The sequence below is a fragment of the Cyclopterus lumpus genome, chromosome 1, assembly GCF_009769545.1.
Source record: "Cyclopterus lumpus isolate fCycLum1 chromosome 1, fCycLum1.pri, whole genome shotgun sequence".
Lineage (NCBI taxonomy): Eukaryota > Metazoa > Chordata > Actinopteri > Perciformes > Cyclopteridae > Cyclopterus > Cyclopterus lumpus.
In genome coordinates, this window is record NC_046966.1 from 20237513 (window position 1) to 20252338 (window position 14826).

General features: G+C 46.3%; 1 protein-coding gene across 1 annotated transcript in view; it reads left to right on the forward strand.

The window, feature by feature from the left end:
- fat1a (FAT atypical cadherin 1a) overlaps nucleotides 1-9573 on the forward strand; it is a 70072-nt gene extending 60499 nt beyond the window's left edge. The window contains exons 22-29 of the mRNA XM_034537658.1: nucleotides 29-186; nucleotides 994-1462; nucleotides 2149-2302; nucleotides 2640-2750; nucleotides 2841-3484; nucleotides 5152-5289; nucleotides 6966-7001; nucleotides 7991-9573. Coding sequence (XP_034393549.1) covers nucleotides 29-186; nucleotides 994-1462; nucleotides 2149-2302; nucleotides 2640-2750; nucleotides 2841-3484; nucleotides 5152-5289; nucleotides 6966-7001; nucleotides 7991-8661 — 2381 coding nt within the window. The 3' untranslated portion in view covers nucleotides 8662-9573. The remainder of the gene's footprint in view (nucleotides 1-28; nucleotides 187-993; nucleotides 1463-2148; nucleotides 2303-2639; nucleotides 2751-2840; nucleotides 3485-5151; nucleotides 5290-6965; nucleotides 7002-7990) is intronic.
- The last annotated feature ends 5253 nt before the right edge of the window (nucleotides 9574-14826 follow it).

Below are 14826 nucleotides of genomic sequence, written 5' to 3' on the forward strand. Positions count from 1 at the left end.
TGACGCACTGCCTGTTACTTCCTGTCAGACGGCCACTCGCTGACGTTCGGCGGCAGCAGCTATGTGAAATACCGTCTGATGGAGAATGAGAACAAGGAGCTGATGAAACTGTCTCTGCGGCTGAGGACCTTCTCCAGCCACGCCACCGTCATGTATGCCAAGGGAACCGACTACAGCATCCTCGAGGTGTGTGTGTGTGTGTGCAAACGTATTTGTCCAGCCTCATTACTCAGCCCTTTATTCCTTCGGCATCTCTCAAACTGAAACGATAACCTCGCTTATCATAATTAAGTCTAGACTGACTGTCCGTCGGCATTTCTGAGCCTGTCTCTGTATTAAAGCCCGGCATTTCCATATCAGAGGGGCTTAATAAACACTAAATTGACCCGCACTCCCACGAGACCATCCAGCCATGTGTGCCAATCAACTACGCTGAAGGGTTCAAAAAGGCATTTTAAAACCCCCCTTCACACGAGGGACGATGGGAATGTTCTGGTGGGTTGGAAAGAAATATCGCACACAAGAGCTATTTCAGTACCAGAAAGCAGTTCTCCACACATTCCTTTCAGCGTCTGTCTGGTATAGCAGTCTGCATGCCAGACGAGACCTGGTGTTATTGTTGAAAGGCTTTTAGCATCCCCAAACTGTTGCTGGTGGTATTTAGAGGCATGAACAGAAGTTAGACTGTTGTATGAAGACGTTTGCCTGTGAAGCGAGAACAGATAGGAGACGTTTGTTTGCTCCCATTAAGATAAGATGGAATCATGGGAGGGTGGTGCATTGACGCACTTTGCACTTTCTGATAGGGAGTGACCAATGGCGGTGTCACTCATCGACGTGTAACGTCTCGGTGATTTGATAACGATTTCTCCGCCCACGTTTTTTTAAAATGTCGCGGCGCTCGTTATCGAAAAAAAAAACAGGGGGAAGCAAAGATAAAATGAGTGGCGTTTGTCCTGGTCTGACTCTGACTATATTTTATGGCTCCGATAGATTGTGAACGGCCGGCTGCAGTACAAGTTCGACTGCGGCAGCGGCCCCGGCCTGGTGTCGGTGCACAGCGCGCAGGTTAACGACGGGGAGTGGCACACGCTCACGCTGGAGGTGGACGGCAACTACGCCAAGCTCGTGCTGGACCGGGTGCACGCCGCCTCGGGCACGGCACCGGGCACCCTGCGAACCCTCAATCTCGACAACAGCATTTACTTCGGGGCCCACGTGCGCCAGCTCGCCGCGGCGCGCCACGGCCGCAGCCTGCCCGTCACCAACGGGCTGCGCGGCTGCCTGGAGGGCCTCAGCCTGAACGGCCAGGAGCTGCCTCTCAACACCAAAGCTCGCCGGGCCCACGCCGTGCTGGAGGACATCGTGGACGTGACGCCGGGCTGCGCCCTCGCACCCGTTGAGAGTTGTTCCAGCAACCCCTGCACCAACGGAGGGAGCTGCACCTCGCTGCCCAATGGAGGTGTGTAATGAGCCCAGTGGTTGATGTACGACCCGAGTGCCTGTACATGTTCTTAGGGGAGCTTACGAGAAGTTTAAATTGTGCCCTTATTCCTAACCTGATGATGTGTTGCTGCCTCAACTAAAAAGTGCTCCACAGGTGTACCGCCTGAAGGGGTGAACCTGCTCTTTTATTCAAGAGAGGCTATTATTCTTTTAGCATAGTTTCGCGAGACCTCTCCTCCCTGTTGTCTGATGTGTTCCTGTCGCTGTGTTAATTTGCAGCTAGTGCCGGTTTGCTCATAATGCAAACTCGACACCTCTGCATCTGTTTCACATTAAAAAAAAAACTGCCAGTGGTTCAAGGGGTACAATCCCTCAGCATCCCCAGAAGGCTTTTTTTGTGAAACATCTGCAAAACGTGTCGAATTTCAGTAACATCAGCTCAAATTAAAGAAGGAACTCCAGACTGTGCGCCAAGCGTACAATTGTACTTATGTAAATTCTCCAGAATTTAACAAGTGAACCATTAAAGTAAAGTGCCAGTTAATTGTGTACTCCCCCTCCCCCCCTCCCCCCCCTCCTCCTCGGCCTTTATGCATAGCTGACCTTTACCTGTTTTATGAGACAACTCGTCCCCACTGATTCTTTCCAAACGGGCTTGGATTCATCCGTCTTTTTTTCCCTTCCTTTTCATTAATTCCGCAGGCTACTTCTGTAAGTGTCCTGCCTCTTTCATGGGCTCCCACTGTGAGATCGGCATCAGCCCTTGTGCCTCCAACCCCTGCCTGTACGGGGGCACCTGTGTGCCTCGCACAGACAGCTTCTACTGCCAGTGCAGAGGGCAGTACTCAGGACAACGGTACGGCGAGCTCTCTCTGTTTGCTCTCGATTGTCCACCAGCCCGCTTCCTTGACGCCTTGTGGTTAAGAAAGAGGTTGCATGTGGTGATGATGATGATGATGATTAGGTGACAAAAGCTAGACAAAGACAACACATTGTATAACCCTCATCGTACCACTAATATTGAAATGTACATGTATAGTTGAGTAGCGAGTGTGAACACATATACATTACTCTACACTGTAGGTCATCCTGCAACAACATAAAATGTATATTTGCAACCACAAAAAAAGCGAAGGAGTCTTCGTATGTTTGTTTTTTTGAAGGTTTCTTACGTGAACTTGTTTTGAATTCAGGTGCCAGCTGGGGCCGTACTGCCGAGACAACCCCTGTCAGAACAGCGGGAAGTGTATCGACAGTCTGGATGGTCCGGTGTGCGAGTGTGAATCCGGCTTCCAGGGAGACAGGTACGTACATTTTTGCCTCCTAACGAGAGTCTGACATTTTTTCGCACCGGCAGTTCATAACACGTCTCTAAATTCCGACGCGTCGACCAGGTGCCTGAGCGACGTCGACGAGTGCATCAAGAACCCGTGTGCCAACGGAGGCCAGTGCCAGAACACGTACGGCTCCTACAAGTGCAACTGCTCGCTGGGTTTCAACGGGCAGATGTGCGAACTCCGCGCCGAGGTGCGCAACGAGTTCGTCTCCACCTCCTGGAACATCGGCCTGGAGGAGGTGATCGGCATCGTCGTCTTTGTGTCCAGCATCTTCATCCTGGTCCTCCTCTTCATCATCATCCGCAAGAGGGCCTGCCGCAGGAAGTCGAAGGCCGACGGCGACGACAAACACCTGGGCGGTTCGGGCGTGCCTCACTCCTTCCTGCAGAGGCCTTACTTCGACGCCAAGCTCAACAAGAACATCTACTCCGACATCCCGCCTCAGGTCCCAGTGCGGCCCATCTCCTACACTCCCAGCATTCCCAGCGACTCGAGGAACAACCTGGACCGGAACTCGTTCGAGGGCTCGGCCATCCCCGAGCACCCGGAGTTCAGCACCTTCAACCCGGACTCCGTGCACGGACACCGGAAGACCGTCGCCGTGTGCAGTGTGGCGCCCAACCTCCCCCCGCCCCCTCCCTCCAACTCCGTCTCAGACAGCGACTCCATCCAGAAGCCAAACTGGGACTACGATTATGACAGTAAGCGTCGCTTTGAGTTCCTTATTCGCATTATTATGAGATTCATTGCATTTACGGCGTTCAACAATGGTCATGATTACACTTTATTGCACCGATTCTGGCGAATGCAATTTTATGGGTCCATAATTACCTAATAATGTGGAAGTTTCCTGGAAAGGATGACGTTATTTATTGGTAAGAATAATTAAAAAAATGGAAGCAATGCGTGATCGGTGCACTTATTATTTCAGTTAATTACTAGTTTAACTTTGTCTTTGTCTTGAAGTTGGTCCTCATTTTCTCCACAATTATGCAGTTCTGTGACCAAATACTGGAGTCCAAGTGAATTCCAATGCAAAAAAAAGATATAAAATTGTGGTTTTATATATATGATAAGAGTTTTGCCTCAAGCATATCAGTGGAGCCCAGTTCATGGAACATAACTTCCATCACGACCTCCTTCAAGGACGCTATGTCTTCGGTTCTGTTTGCTTTTTGTCTGCAGAATTCCGGGAAAAAATATTGGCCCAATTTTTACAAGAATTAATAAATCACTATGTTTCACTTACGGAAAACGTCCGTAGCGCTCTCCAAGTGCCCTTCCCTTGTTTTATATGATAATAGCATATATTTGACATATTGCTTTATATATTGACACTTAAGAAAGTACATGTTTGGTACTGGTTTTCATTAATATATATATATATGTAGAGTAGGGCTGCAACTAACGATTATTTTAATAATCGATTAATCTGTCGATTATTTGTTCGATTAATCGATGAATCGGATAGAAAAACAAAAAACAAAAAAGCATTAATTTCCAACCCTTTATTCAACAGAACTGTGCCAGAAAATGCACAGGTAACAGGTACCGTACATTCAGGACTATAGAGCGCACCTATCTATAGGCCGCACCTGCTAATTTTTAAAAGAAAAAAGAAATTGTACATAAATAAGACGCGCTTGTCTATAAACTGCAGGGAAAGGGGGCGGGGCTTATCTCCGTGGCTTGTCTCGGTAAAAATAGTTATTTCCGCCGTTCACCACGGAATAAATAACGACTAGTTCTGCTTTATACTTGTTGTGGACATCCCATAAACGTCAGGAACATCTAACGCCCTGGTGTTTGTGTTCATAACATCACCCGTAGGCTCACACAGCTCGGTGAATTTCACCGACTCCGTCTCGATAACTTCCGCTGCCGGAGCAGCAGCAGCATGCAGGCGGGAAGGGGGGGGGGGGGGGGGGGGGGGGGGGGGGGGGGGGGGGGGGGGGGGGGGGGGGGGGGGGGGGGGGGGGGGGGGGGGCGTGGCTTGTCTCCGTAAAAACAGTCGTTCACCACCGGGGAAATAACCGTTAGTTCTCGCACAACGTTACGGGTCTCTCCGATGGTCTTTGCTCTACCGGCTTTTTTAAATATTTTTTTTATACTCAAACATCTCCGCGTCTTATTGAGTGGCGTAATAATCGCGCGACACAACGAATCGATAATGCAATTCGTTGCCAACTATTTTAATAAGCGATTTTATCGATTCGTTGTTGCAGCCCTAATGTAGAGGAATACTATAAAATCAAAAGCAGCAACGTACCGTATAACAAAAAGGTGATGATGTATTCCCAGATTTCCATATTTTCTCATCCATGTGTCGGTTTTTTCCTCTTTTAACAAATGTTGCGTTCTCTTCCAGCTAAAGTGGTGGACTTGGATCCGTGTCTGAGCAAGAAGCCCGCGGAGGACAGCGCCTGCCACCCCTACAACACCAGGGGCAGCATGTCTGAGGTCCAGTCCCTCAGCTCCTTCCAGTCAGAGTCCTGCGACGACAACGGTACGCGGCCCCCATTGAATGCATCCCTCTTGGTCCACTGAGAAAAAAACTTAACGAGACAGAACAAGTTTGAATTCCACATTTTATAACGTGTAACCTGTATGAGATACCATTTCTGCACTTTAGTGATGAGTGTTTCTTTTGTCTGAGCCTGCAGGGTTTTTCCGCCACAGTTGCATTTTGTCTCGTCGATGTCGACGCTAACTCTGTTTCTTTGCATGCTCAGACTGGATGGCCCAAATGGCTCTGGGGTCACATGTTCTCTTCTCTTTCTCTTTGCTGCGGGGCTTCAGCTCCCATATGGATCAAATCAGTCCACAGATCCAGAACAAGGTTTTAATTTAGGGAGGTCCAGCCTGTAAGTCCTCAATCACTACCGGTACAGACGGAAGCAATCACAAACTACTTTTACTGTGTAATTCTCCCGGGATTATATATAAATATATATAAATAAAAACATTCTGACCCTGTTTACCGGTGTTCAAAAGGAATTTGATGACTTACTCAGCGAGCACTTATGTTCTGTTTTGAAAATCCATCACAAGGCCATTGACTTTGACAGACGTCTGCATTTGCTTTTCTTTTTTTTCCTTTTTTCATTCACAAGCATGCCTTTTCTTCTCTTTTTGTTTGTCTCTTCTTTTTTGTTTCGCCATGTAGCCACAAACGGATGTTTAAAGCGAACATCAAGGAACACATCACAAGGGTATACACATGTAATGTTCTCCTTTTTTATTTCCTTTATTACCCCTCAAGTCATCACCGGGATATCATGGTGGGGATTGTGCTGCTCATAAGTCATCAAAACCTTCATCTCTATCTTCGATTGAATTAGAAAATTGATTTATTTCCTTAACAAGCTACGGCCATTTCCTCCTTTTTGGCTCTGCTCCCTGTTAGGGTTGGAAATGTGTTTTTATCCCCGGGGAATTTCAATGATTCTTCCATCTGTACTGTCAATGGCACCCCGTAGCATCTCAGTATGTTGTTGTTGTTGTGTGTTATCTTGCGCAAAAAGACCAGACCCCACCCCCTCCCACTGTTTTGCCTTCCGCCACCGCCTTGTGCCCAGTCATGAAACCCCCTCCCGCGACATTAAGTGTTTTAAAAAAAATAAAAGTTTGTCCACTGTCCAGCAACAGTTCTGGGAAGTGTCCCACCACCATGCACTCCTCCATATGTGTTGTGTTTTAATGCTGAAGCCCCTCCCTTCCCTCCCCCCGCCTCCACAGTGACAGTGAGGAGTCGGTACCATTTCATTGCCTCCCTCTGCCAGCACCTTTTTATCCTTGGTGTTGGGATGTGTAGAGAAAGGTTATAAGCGCTGCCATTATCTTACACACGACAAACCTCATGCGCCCCCGACGCGCTCTCCGTTTTTAAGATTCGGCTGCTAATTGAAAAGCGATGCAAATACTAAATTAAACAAGCAGAGACGCGTTGCGTTGCCTTCACAGTGTTGATCTTCGGCAACTATTTGATGACAGTTTGTTTAAGAGAATGGCAGAGCTGTTTCCTTTTAATAAGCCCGTCACTCCCTTTTTGTCATCATGGTGTCCTTCAGTGTTTCATTGCCCTCATTTCATCCGTGTTCTCAGCCGATTTGTTCCTCCTTCTCAGGTTTTAATGTGACTTGTTCTTTTCTCTCCTTCTCCTCCTTTCTCGCCTATGTAAAGAGTCTTTTTTGGCTCATGATCTCAACAACCCAAGAGGTGACTTTTTACATCTTTGTTTGCCTGATGTCCATTGGTGTTGCCCCCTCCCCCCCCCCCCCCCCCCTCTTAACCGCCACTAACCCCGCTGCTTAATGAGGAGAGGGTGACACTGAGCACTTCCTGCATCAGTGGCCTCTCCGTCGGATTATTGTTCCCCTAAAAACATTCCCATGCATGGTTTTGATGCTGTGACAACATTAAAGCAGACGTTAACTCGGGCGTTATACGATGGGAGGTTTTGCTCAGTAACTAACGGGGACTTTAACGGACTGGATGTAAGTCGTTTGTGTGTCTGTTCGCGCCGTTTGTCGCAGCATCTGCAGACACTCGTTTCAACACTTAAATCCCTGAAACTTCACTGTATGTTTAATTGGTTTAGTCATCTAGAAAGTCACATCACACAAACAATTAATTTTTTTGTAAATATGTTTTTCTTGTAAATATAATGTGTCATCTTCAATAATGTATATATTTGCATATGAGGTATTCTAATTAGAAAGATTTTAATCATACCCTATGTATTTGATTAGATAACGCAGAGTTGGGCGTAGCCGAATGGAGCTGCAGAGCGATACGCATTTAATATAGATTTTTTTAAAGCTGTACTTCAATGAAAAGATGATTCATAACAAAATATTTAAACATTTTACAAGATAGAAAATGAGAGATTTTGCCATTTTTTTCACATGGTGTGGCATATAAGACACAACAGTACACATTATACAGGTAGACATTTGTTTTATATCACTGTGTCTTTAAATATGTGAATGTGTCTGCAGTGTGTTTTAAGTTGCTCTCACAATGTGATGTGTTGTGTTTATTAATGAACAGCTCCTTGTGTTGGTGTGATGTATTGTGTTATTGTTGCATGGTGTGGGTTGTTAACATTAACATGTTGTCATATGGTGAATGCTGTTAACTGCTGTATGAGCTTTGGTGCAGAACACTAATGAGTGTGTTTGGGGCCTTTCCTCCTTATCAAACAGGATATCACTGGGACACATCTGATTGGATGCCAAGTGTTCAACTTCCTGGAATCCAGGAGTTTCCCCAGTATGAGGTTGTGGAGTCGCCCGCCCCTCTGTACAGTGACCCGAGTGCCATCGACACCGACTACTATCCCGGCGGCTTCGACATCGAGAGCGACTTCCCTCCGCCGCCGGAGGACTTCCACGCAAACGACGACCTGCCGCCCCCACCGCTGCCGGAGTACGGCGACACGCTGCGGCCCGCAGGCCGAGATTTTGACCAGTCTGCGACCGGTCCGGGCAGCCCGGCCGGGGTCCGCCAGCGGCCGGCGCTGCCGCAGCTCTACAACCTCAACCAGTACCTGCCACAGCACTCCTACCCGAGCGACGGGGCCGACACCGAGGGCCGCGGGGCCACTTCCACCTCAGGCGCCACCAGCCCGGCTTCCACCTTGGGCACCGGTGGCTTCAGAGGGGGCTATCCTTTAGGTTGTAGTCGGGACTTTGACTCCTCAGCTCTGGACAACATGTCCTTGTCTCTGTACACATCCACAGCCTCCTGCTCGGACATGTCCGCGTGCTGCGAGGAGTCCGAGGTGATGATAAGCGACTACGAGAGCGGCGACGAGGGCCACTTCGAGCAGCTGGTCATCCCGGCGCTCGACTCCCAACAGCACACTGAAGTCTGACACTGGATCCAAACAAAAGTGCCTGAACCCCACAGCCACACGTTATGTACCCCCCCCCCCCCCTCACTAAACACACACACACACGATAAATTGAATCCAAACACAGGGGGTTGTTGAGACGGGTTGTGAAGGCCAATCGGCTGAGAAGATCCCATGAAGCTATCGGAGAGACTCTGTAGCATCTTAACTCCTCCCCTTCTGAGTCGGCAGTGCCATTGCTTTCAGTGACATCACACACAGGAAGCGGATGGTCTGAAGGGTCAACATTTCAATGTACAACATGAAGAGCATCATGAGAAGAAAAGAAGAAGAAGAAGAAGAAAAAAAAATGAACATTTCACAACAATATCTCTGTTTCTATAAAATACAACCAAGCAAAATGTTTTTATACAAGTCCTCATTTTCAATGTAAATTTAAATGTACAGTTTTGATTTCAAAGTTTACTAGGTTTTGTAGATATTCTATGCTTTTATTTTCAACAAAAAAAAAAAGAGTTAGATGGTGTGACATTATCAGCCTTACCGTGCTTACATTCACAAAAAAAAAAAAGTGGAACCGTTAAAAAAAAGAGAGAAGAAAAGAGCGTGGCTTTCCAAACACAGTGTACTCGTAAAGTTTATCGTCTCCTGCTCATTTAAAAAAAAAAAAAAGGGTCTTCAATGAACGACTGCATATTCTTGTTGTTTATTTTTAATTTGTTTGTTTGTAAATTTTGACTTTGGAACCTCTTTATTTTTCCACCAAGAAAATGGGACCCAATATATTTATAGTGCAAAGTTATCCACGGACACGTGACTTTTTCAGGTGTCTGTGTGTGTGTGTGAGCAATGCTATGGTCTCGTTAAGGTTTTTATTGAATACTGCCACAAGCTCACGCTTTCCTACTGGCAATAAATTATTCCTAAGAAATATGTCTGCCGTCTGTGTGCAATTATTTCCCCAACTGAATTTATGAATAGAACCATGCCGCTGTAGCTGGTATTGTTTGACCGTTTAACAGGCCGCTGTATTTTATTTGTTGTAAATTACATGATTATTCAACTATTTGAGAAGATTGTGAGGGAATCGTTGAGGGAAAATAACATGCAGTTGCAGCCCAACAATGTAATGCAACATATGTGATAAATTACATTATTAAAAGTCGTATATATATAAAGTAACAATAAACATTTTCAGAGCAACGAAGCAGTGTTTATCTTCTTAAGCAGTGGCCAACGGGTCAGTCACTACAAAGCCATGGCATGCAGCCAACACTGTAACAATACTCTCAACTTTATTTAGTTATCCTTGTGGAGATCCCAACGTTTTCAAATGGAAATGCTGCAGCTAATACATCCTCAGAGTTTTGGTTTTGAGTGTGAACAAGATGATCCAGAGTGAACATAAAGTATGAGAAGTATTCGGAAGGACCCCTTCAGTTTGTTTTACACATTTAGTTGCAGGGTTATGCTCAAATAGTTAATATTATTGCAGTCTACACTTAATGCCCAGTAATGATAAATCAAAAGTATTTGAGACATCTTTTCTATCAAAACAGAAGTAAAACAAAGGCAGTGTGTCATCGTTGAGCACAGGTGCCTCTCGTTACTCTTGATTGCCTGTCAGACGGTGCCACGGCCTGATTGCAGCCAGCGCACCTGGGGTCAATTACATTGATTGGATCATGATGGAGAAAGGAGACGGACCTATGGATCTACGAGAGGCCGGATTCTCTGGTTTGATGAAAGAGTGAACCCTCCGGGCCACCGTACAGTCTGACGGCTCCGTGTCACGTCCCTCTTCCGGCTCCCTGCGGCCGCTTGTGTCAATAAACCCCCGGTTGTCTCGCACAGGGGTGGTGAACTAACATGACCCAGGAACATGCGGGCCCGGCGCGCCCCTCCACAGTCTGAGCGCCGTGCACTCCGACTGTTCTTCCTCCTGGGCGTTGCAGTGAGAGGTGACCTTTTGACCTTCGGGCCACGGCACTTACCTAACTTCTTCAGAACAACTTTTGAGTTGCAATTTGGCGTCAAATGCATGTGTGCATCTGTATTTTGTGATAGTGCCACTTGGGGACATCAGAGTTGGAAAAAATAATAATACGCCTTTAATCTGCAGTTATAAAACATTAATAAAGTGTCATCGATTTGTCAGGCTCTAATAATATGGCAAGCCTGCAGGTCTTATTGAAAAAGGACCGGCTCACATTTTTGGGAGGCTTTCAGAACAGGCACATGGGTCTTTATTTTGACCAAACCCAAATCAAATCGTATTAAGTTTTAAAAGCAGAACACTTGGTTTTTAATAGATTAGATCCCTGGCTCTACCTCTGTGTTTTTCACCCCCCCAAAAAAAGCTATTTTTGGGACGATTCCCACTCAACGTGCTCAGAAACACATGAACAGATATCCCAAACTCCAGCTGTAGTTGGTATTCCAGTCGCTTTGCAACCATTCATGTGCTGCTTAATCTCATGCTCGGTGGATCCAATTAACTCTGGAAATGGCACCAGATGTTCTTCCATTAAATAAATTAAGATTTTCCATTAATGCATTATTCATACTATGGAATCACGAATGCAGCGCTGTTGGGAGGAGAAGAGGCGCTCCGCTTCACGGGGTTGCGGTTATTAGCTCTCCGGGTCTGCAGTACTGCCTGAGAACCACCAGGTGGCAGCACACGACAGCTCACGGGCAGCCGGACGGCGGGCCTGGGAGAGACGCGTTGAGTCTCACCAAATGCTTTCACTGCGTGGATCCTTCCGGCTGAATGAAGGAACACAAATCAGCCAAATAAGCTGATTCATGGATCAGTGATCACATCACGTCAACTTCACTAACGCTGCTCTGTCTACACGTGATAACACGTCTCCTGCCCTCAAAAACATACAGACTTTTTTTTTTTTAGAAAAGAAAAATTATATATATATATCCATCCATCCATCCATCCATTTTCAATACCGCTTATCCTCATTAGGGTCGCAGGGGCGCTGGAGCCTATCCCAGCTGACATAGGGCGAAGGCAGGGGACACCCTGGACAGGCCGCCAGTCCATCGAGGGCACATGTAGGGACATACAACCATATATATATATATATATATATATATATGTATACTTTTGCTAAACTTCCTGCAGAAGGTTGGAGCAGTCGGCTGATTAGTTTTCCATCACACAGTTTGCACAAGACTTTTTAGAGATGCACGTTGAGGCTCCTCAGACAAGATGCAAATATTAAACATGTCAAATATCAAGTCAAATCAAACAGAGGGAGACGACAAGAGGGGTGATTAACAAGGAGCCATCGGGTTGTTTAAACATGTCTGCAGAAAGTCTGAGGAGTGAAACCCGCCCAGTCATTCATGAGAATTATAGCCCCCCCCCCCCCCCCCCCCCCCCAAGAAAGGTTTTATCCATACAAAGGGACTAGGAGCAGATAACAACATCGACTCACCACAGCTGTCTGCTCCAACATTGTTCTCCGCAGACAATGCAGCAGGGAGAAACCCCTGAACCACTGCGGGGAAACAAAGACCATTGTGGGGGCGGCCGTGGTCGCCACAGAAGCAGCAGATGATGGGAGGAAAAAAAATAACTAAATAAAAGTCAGGCGAATTATCCCCGTCGTGTGAATTTGAGCTGCATCAAAGGTCTCGATGGCGTCGTTCTATCGTGGAGGGATCATTTGTTTGACAGTAATGACTGCGTCCCACTGATGCTCTCATCAGGAGGAATGGCTTTAAAGGAGGATCAGTTCGCTCATCACGAGGAGCTCTCCTCTCCCGCCTGTGAAAACAGATGTCTTCAGTTTTGTGAAGACATCATGAGGCGGTCACCGGCTTGTGCTTGGAGCCCGGCCAACTTTGCCAACTCCTTCGAGCAACGTTTTTTTAAATTTATTTTAGTTCCAGGACCAGCTGCTCATATTTTCTCTGTGAATGTGAACCACCGATGTCTTCGTCGTCTCACTTTGCTTCCTTTTCTCTTCTTGGCCTACATAAAAAGTAATAGATGTCATTTTGTGGAAATGTTTTTAAATCAAAATAATGAAACTCCCAACTTTTGTGATTTTATATAAATGTGCATATGAAATGGTGAAGCGGTGAAAAGGGGAGTTGTTGTGTTTACGTTCAGTTGTATCTCTCCATGTTCCATCACCATCTCTGATGTTTTAGTTTTTTTTGTTGTTTTATGATTCGCTATATTTGCACTTTTTTGTATAATGGTGTATTTTTAAGAAGTTGGCATTTATTAGTCAGGGAGGGTCTAACAATAATATACAGTTGGGACATGTAGGATTCAGTGTTTTGCAACTCCCTCAACTTTTAGAACACGTCAATAGTAAATCCATTTATTAAATTAGCAACAACAACAAAAACAAAACAGGAATTGTCCGGCCCCATTCATGTTAAACCAGTTACTGCGTTAGCTGGTGTGCTTGTGCATAATCATATGTCCTAAGAAAACATGTGTGCATGTGTGAGAGAGAGAGAGAGAGAGAGAGAGAGAGAGAGAGAGAGAGAGAGAGAGAGAGAGAGAGAGAGAGAGAGAGAGAGAGAGAGAGAGAGAGAGAGAGAGAGAGAGAGAGAGAGAGAGAGAGAGAGAGAGAGAGAGAGACGCACACACACTCGGAGAACGTTGACCCCAATAATCCTCTTTCTACCAGCATACACATCTCTTTCCTGGGTGGAGCTGTTGTCATGGCAACCGGCCGAGTGGTGGAGAAGGAGGAGAATAAGGAGGAAGAGGAAGAGGAAGAGGAAGAGGAGGAGGAGAATGAGGAGGAGGAGGAAGCAAACGGCAGAGAAACACTCTTGTTTCTCTGTGGGATGTAGTGATGACCAGTGAAGCAGCAGAGACATGCCGGGGCCGCACTCATTACATTACTTCTGTCTCCTCATTTTCAAATGAGAGTGTGTGTGTGTGTGTGTGTGTGTGTGTGTGTGTGTGTGTGGTGTGACCCTTCCAGTCCTCATCACGGGTGCGTCTGCCCTTTCCCTCCCCCACAAACGGAACTTCTCTCCCCCTTCCTTCCAAAGCAGAGTCCTAACGGCTCTCTCGAACCTGCGTCTCCGTTTGGTAGTAATGGAGCTCTCTCTCTCTCTCTCTCTCTCTCTAATTGTCCCTTCAATTTAGCTGACATAGTGGAGAAAAAAAACCTCCAGTTCTTCTTCCCCCCCCCCTACTTTGTCAGTTCAATTCACTTTGAATTCAAAGGAGCTCAATCGGCATTAAATGCAATAGGAAAAGGTCCTTCTGGTTCATCTCTCCTGCTCATGCCAGTGTGCACGAAGCCGGCGCTCATGGGGGCGTCATCCTGTTTCTCCTTTTGTTAGTTAAAGTAAACCTTGCAGCGTGCTGTCCTCAAAGCAAGAGGGTCAGAACGAAAAACAAAGTGGCCCCTGCAGAAATGCCCCCATTATCCACCAGATACGAGTCTCCTCGCTCTGGACTCACGGACGCGGTCGAGACGGGAACTCACCTACAGGAAGAAATATGTGGTGTGCAACTATTTTTGGTAGGAAACCCCTACACACTTTAATAGGCTGGTGTTGTTATGTTCTTGCTTTGTTTATTTCTGTGTGTACGCAGACTGGGAAAACAAATGCCCTCTAGAGGCCAATAAAGACTGAATCTGAATATATATATATATATATATATATATATATATATATTCTTTTTTTTTTTGTCTGGGACAAACTGGGAACTCATAATAACCAATATGTCAGTTGTATAATGAAATATGCAGTTCTGCTATGAATAAACTCGGGGATGGGAAGTGAAAATCCACTCGTGTCACCCTCTAAAAATGCATCTTGTTGTTTAGTTCCTAAACAACAACACCTGTACTTGTTACGTAACTCAGGTTAGTTATTTAAGTAGCTAAAGTAAGGTCGGGGGGAAACCGTGGGAATGCAGGCTGGAGGGCCGTTTACAGCAACGCGGTGGGGTTGATGAGCATGTTTCTATAGCGATAGCCAACCGCTGCCATGGCAACCGCCCACCCACATGGCAGGAGCTCAGAGGCTGTTTCCACATGTGCCGACAAAAGGTTTTATCACCTTTTGACAAAAAAATAAGTAAAGTAAATGAATGAGTGCGTGACTCAGTACAAGTGTTTGTTTGACAACGTGTTAATTGGAAATGCCGGAAGTCTCGACAGTATTCATGACTCACGGGGGACT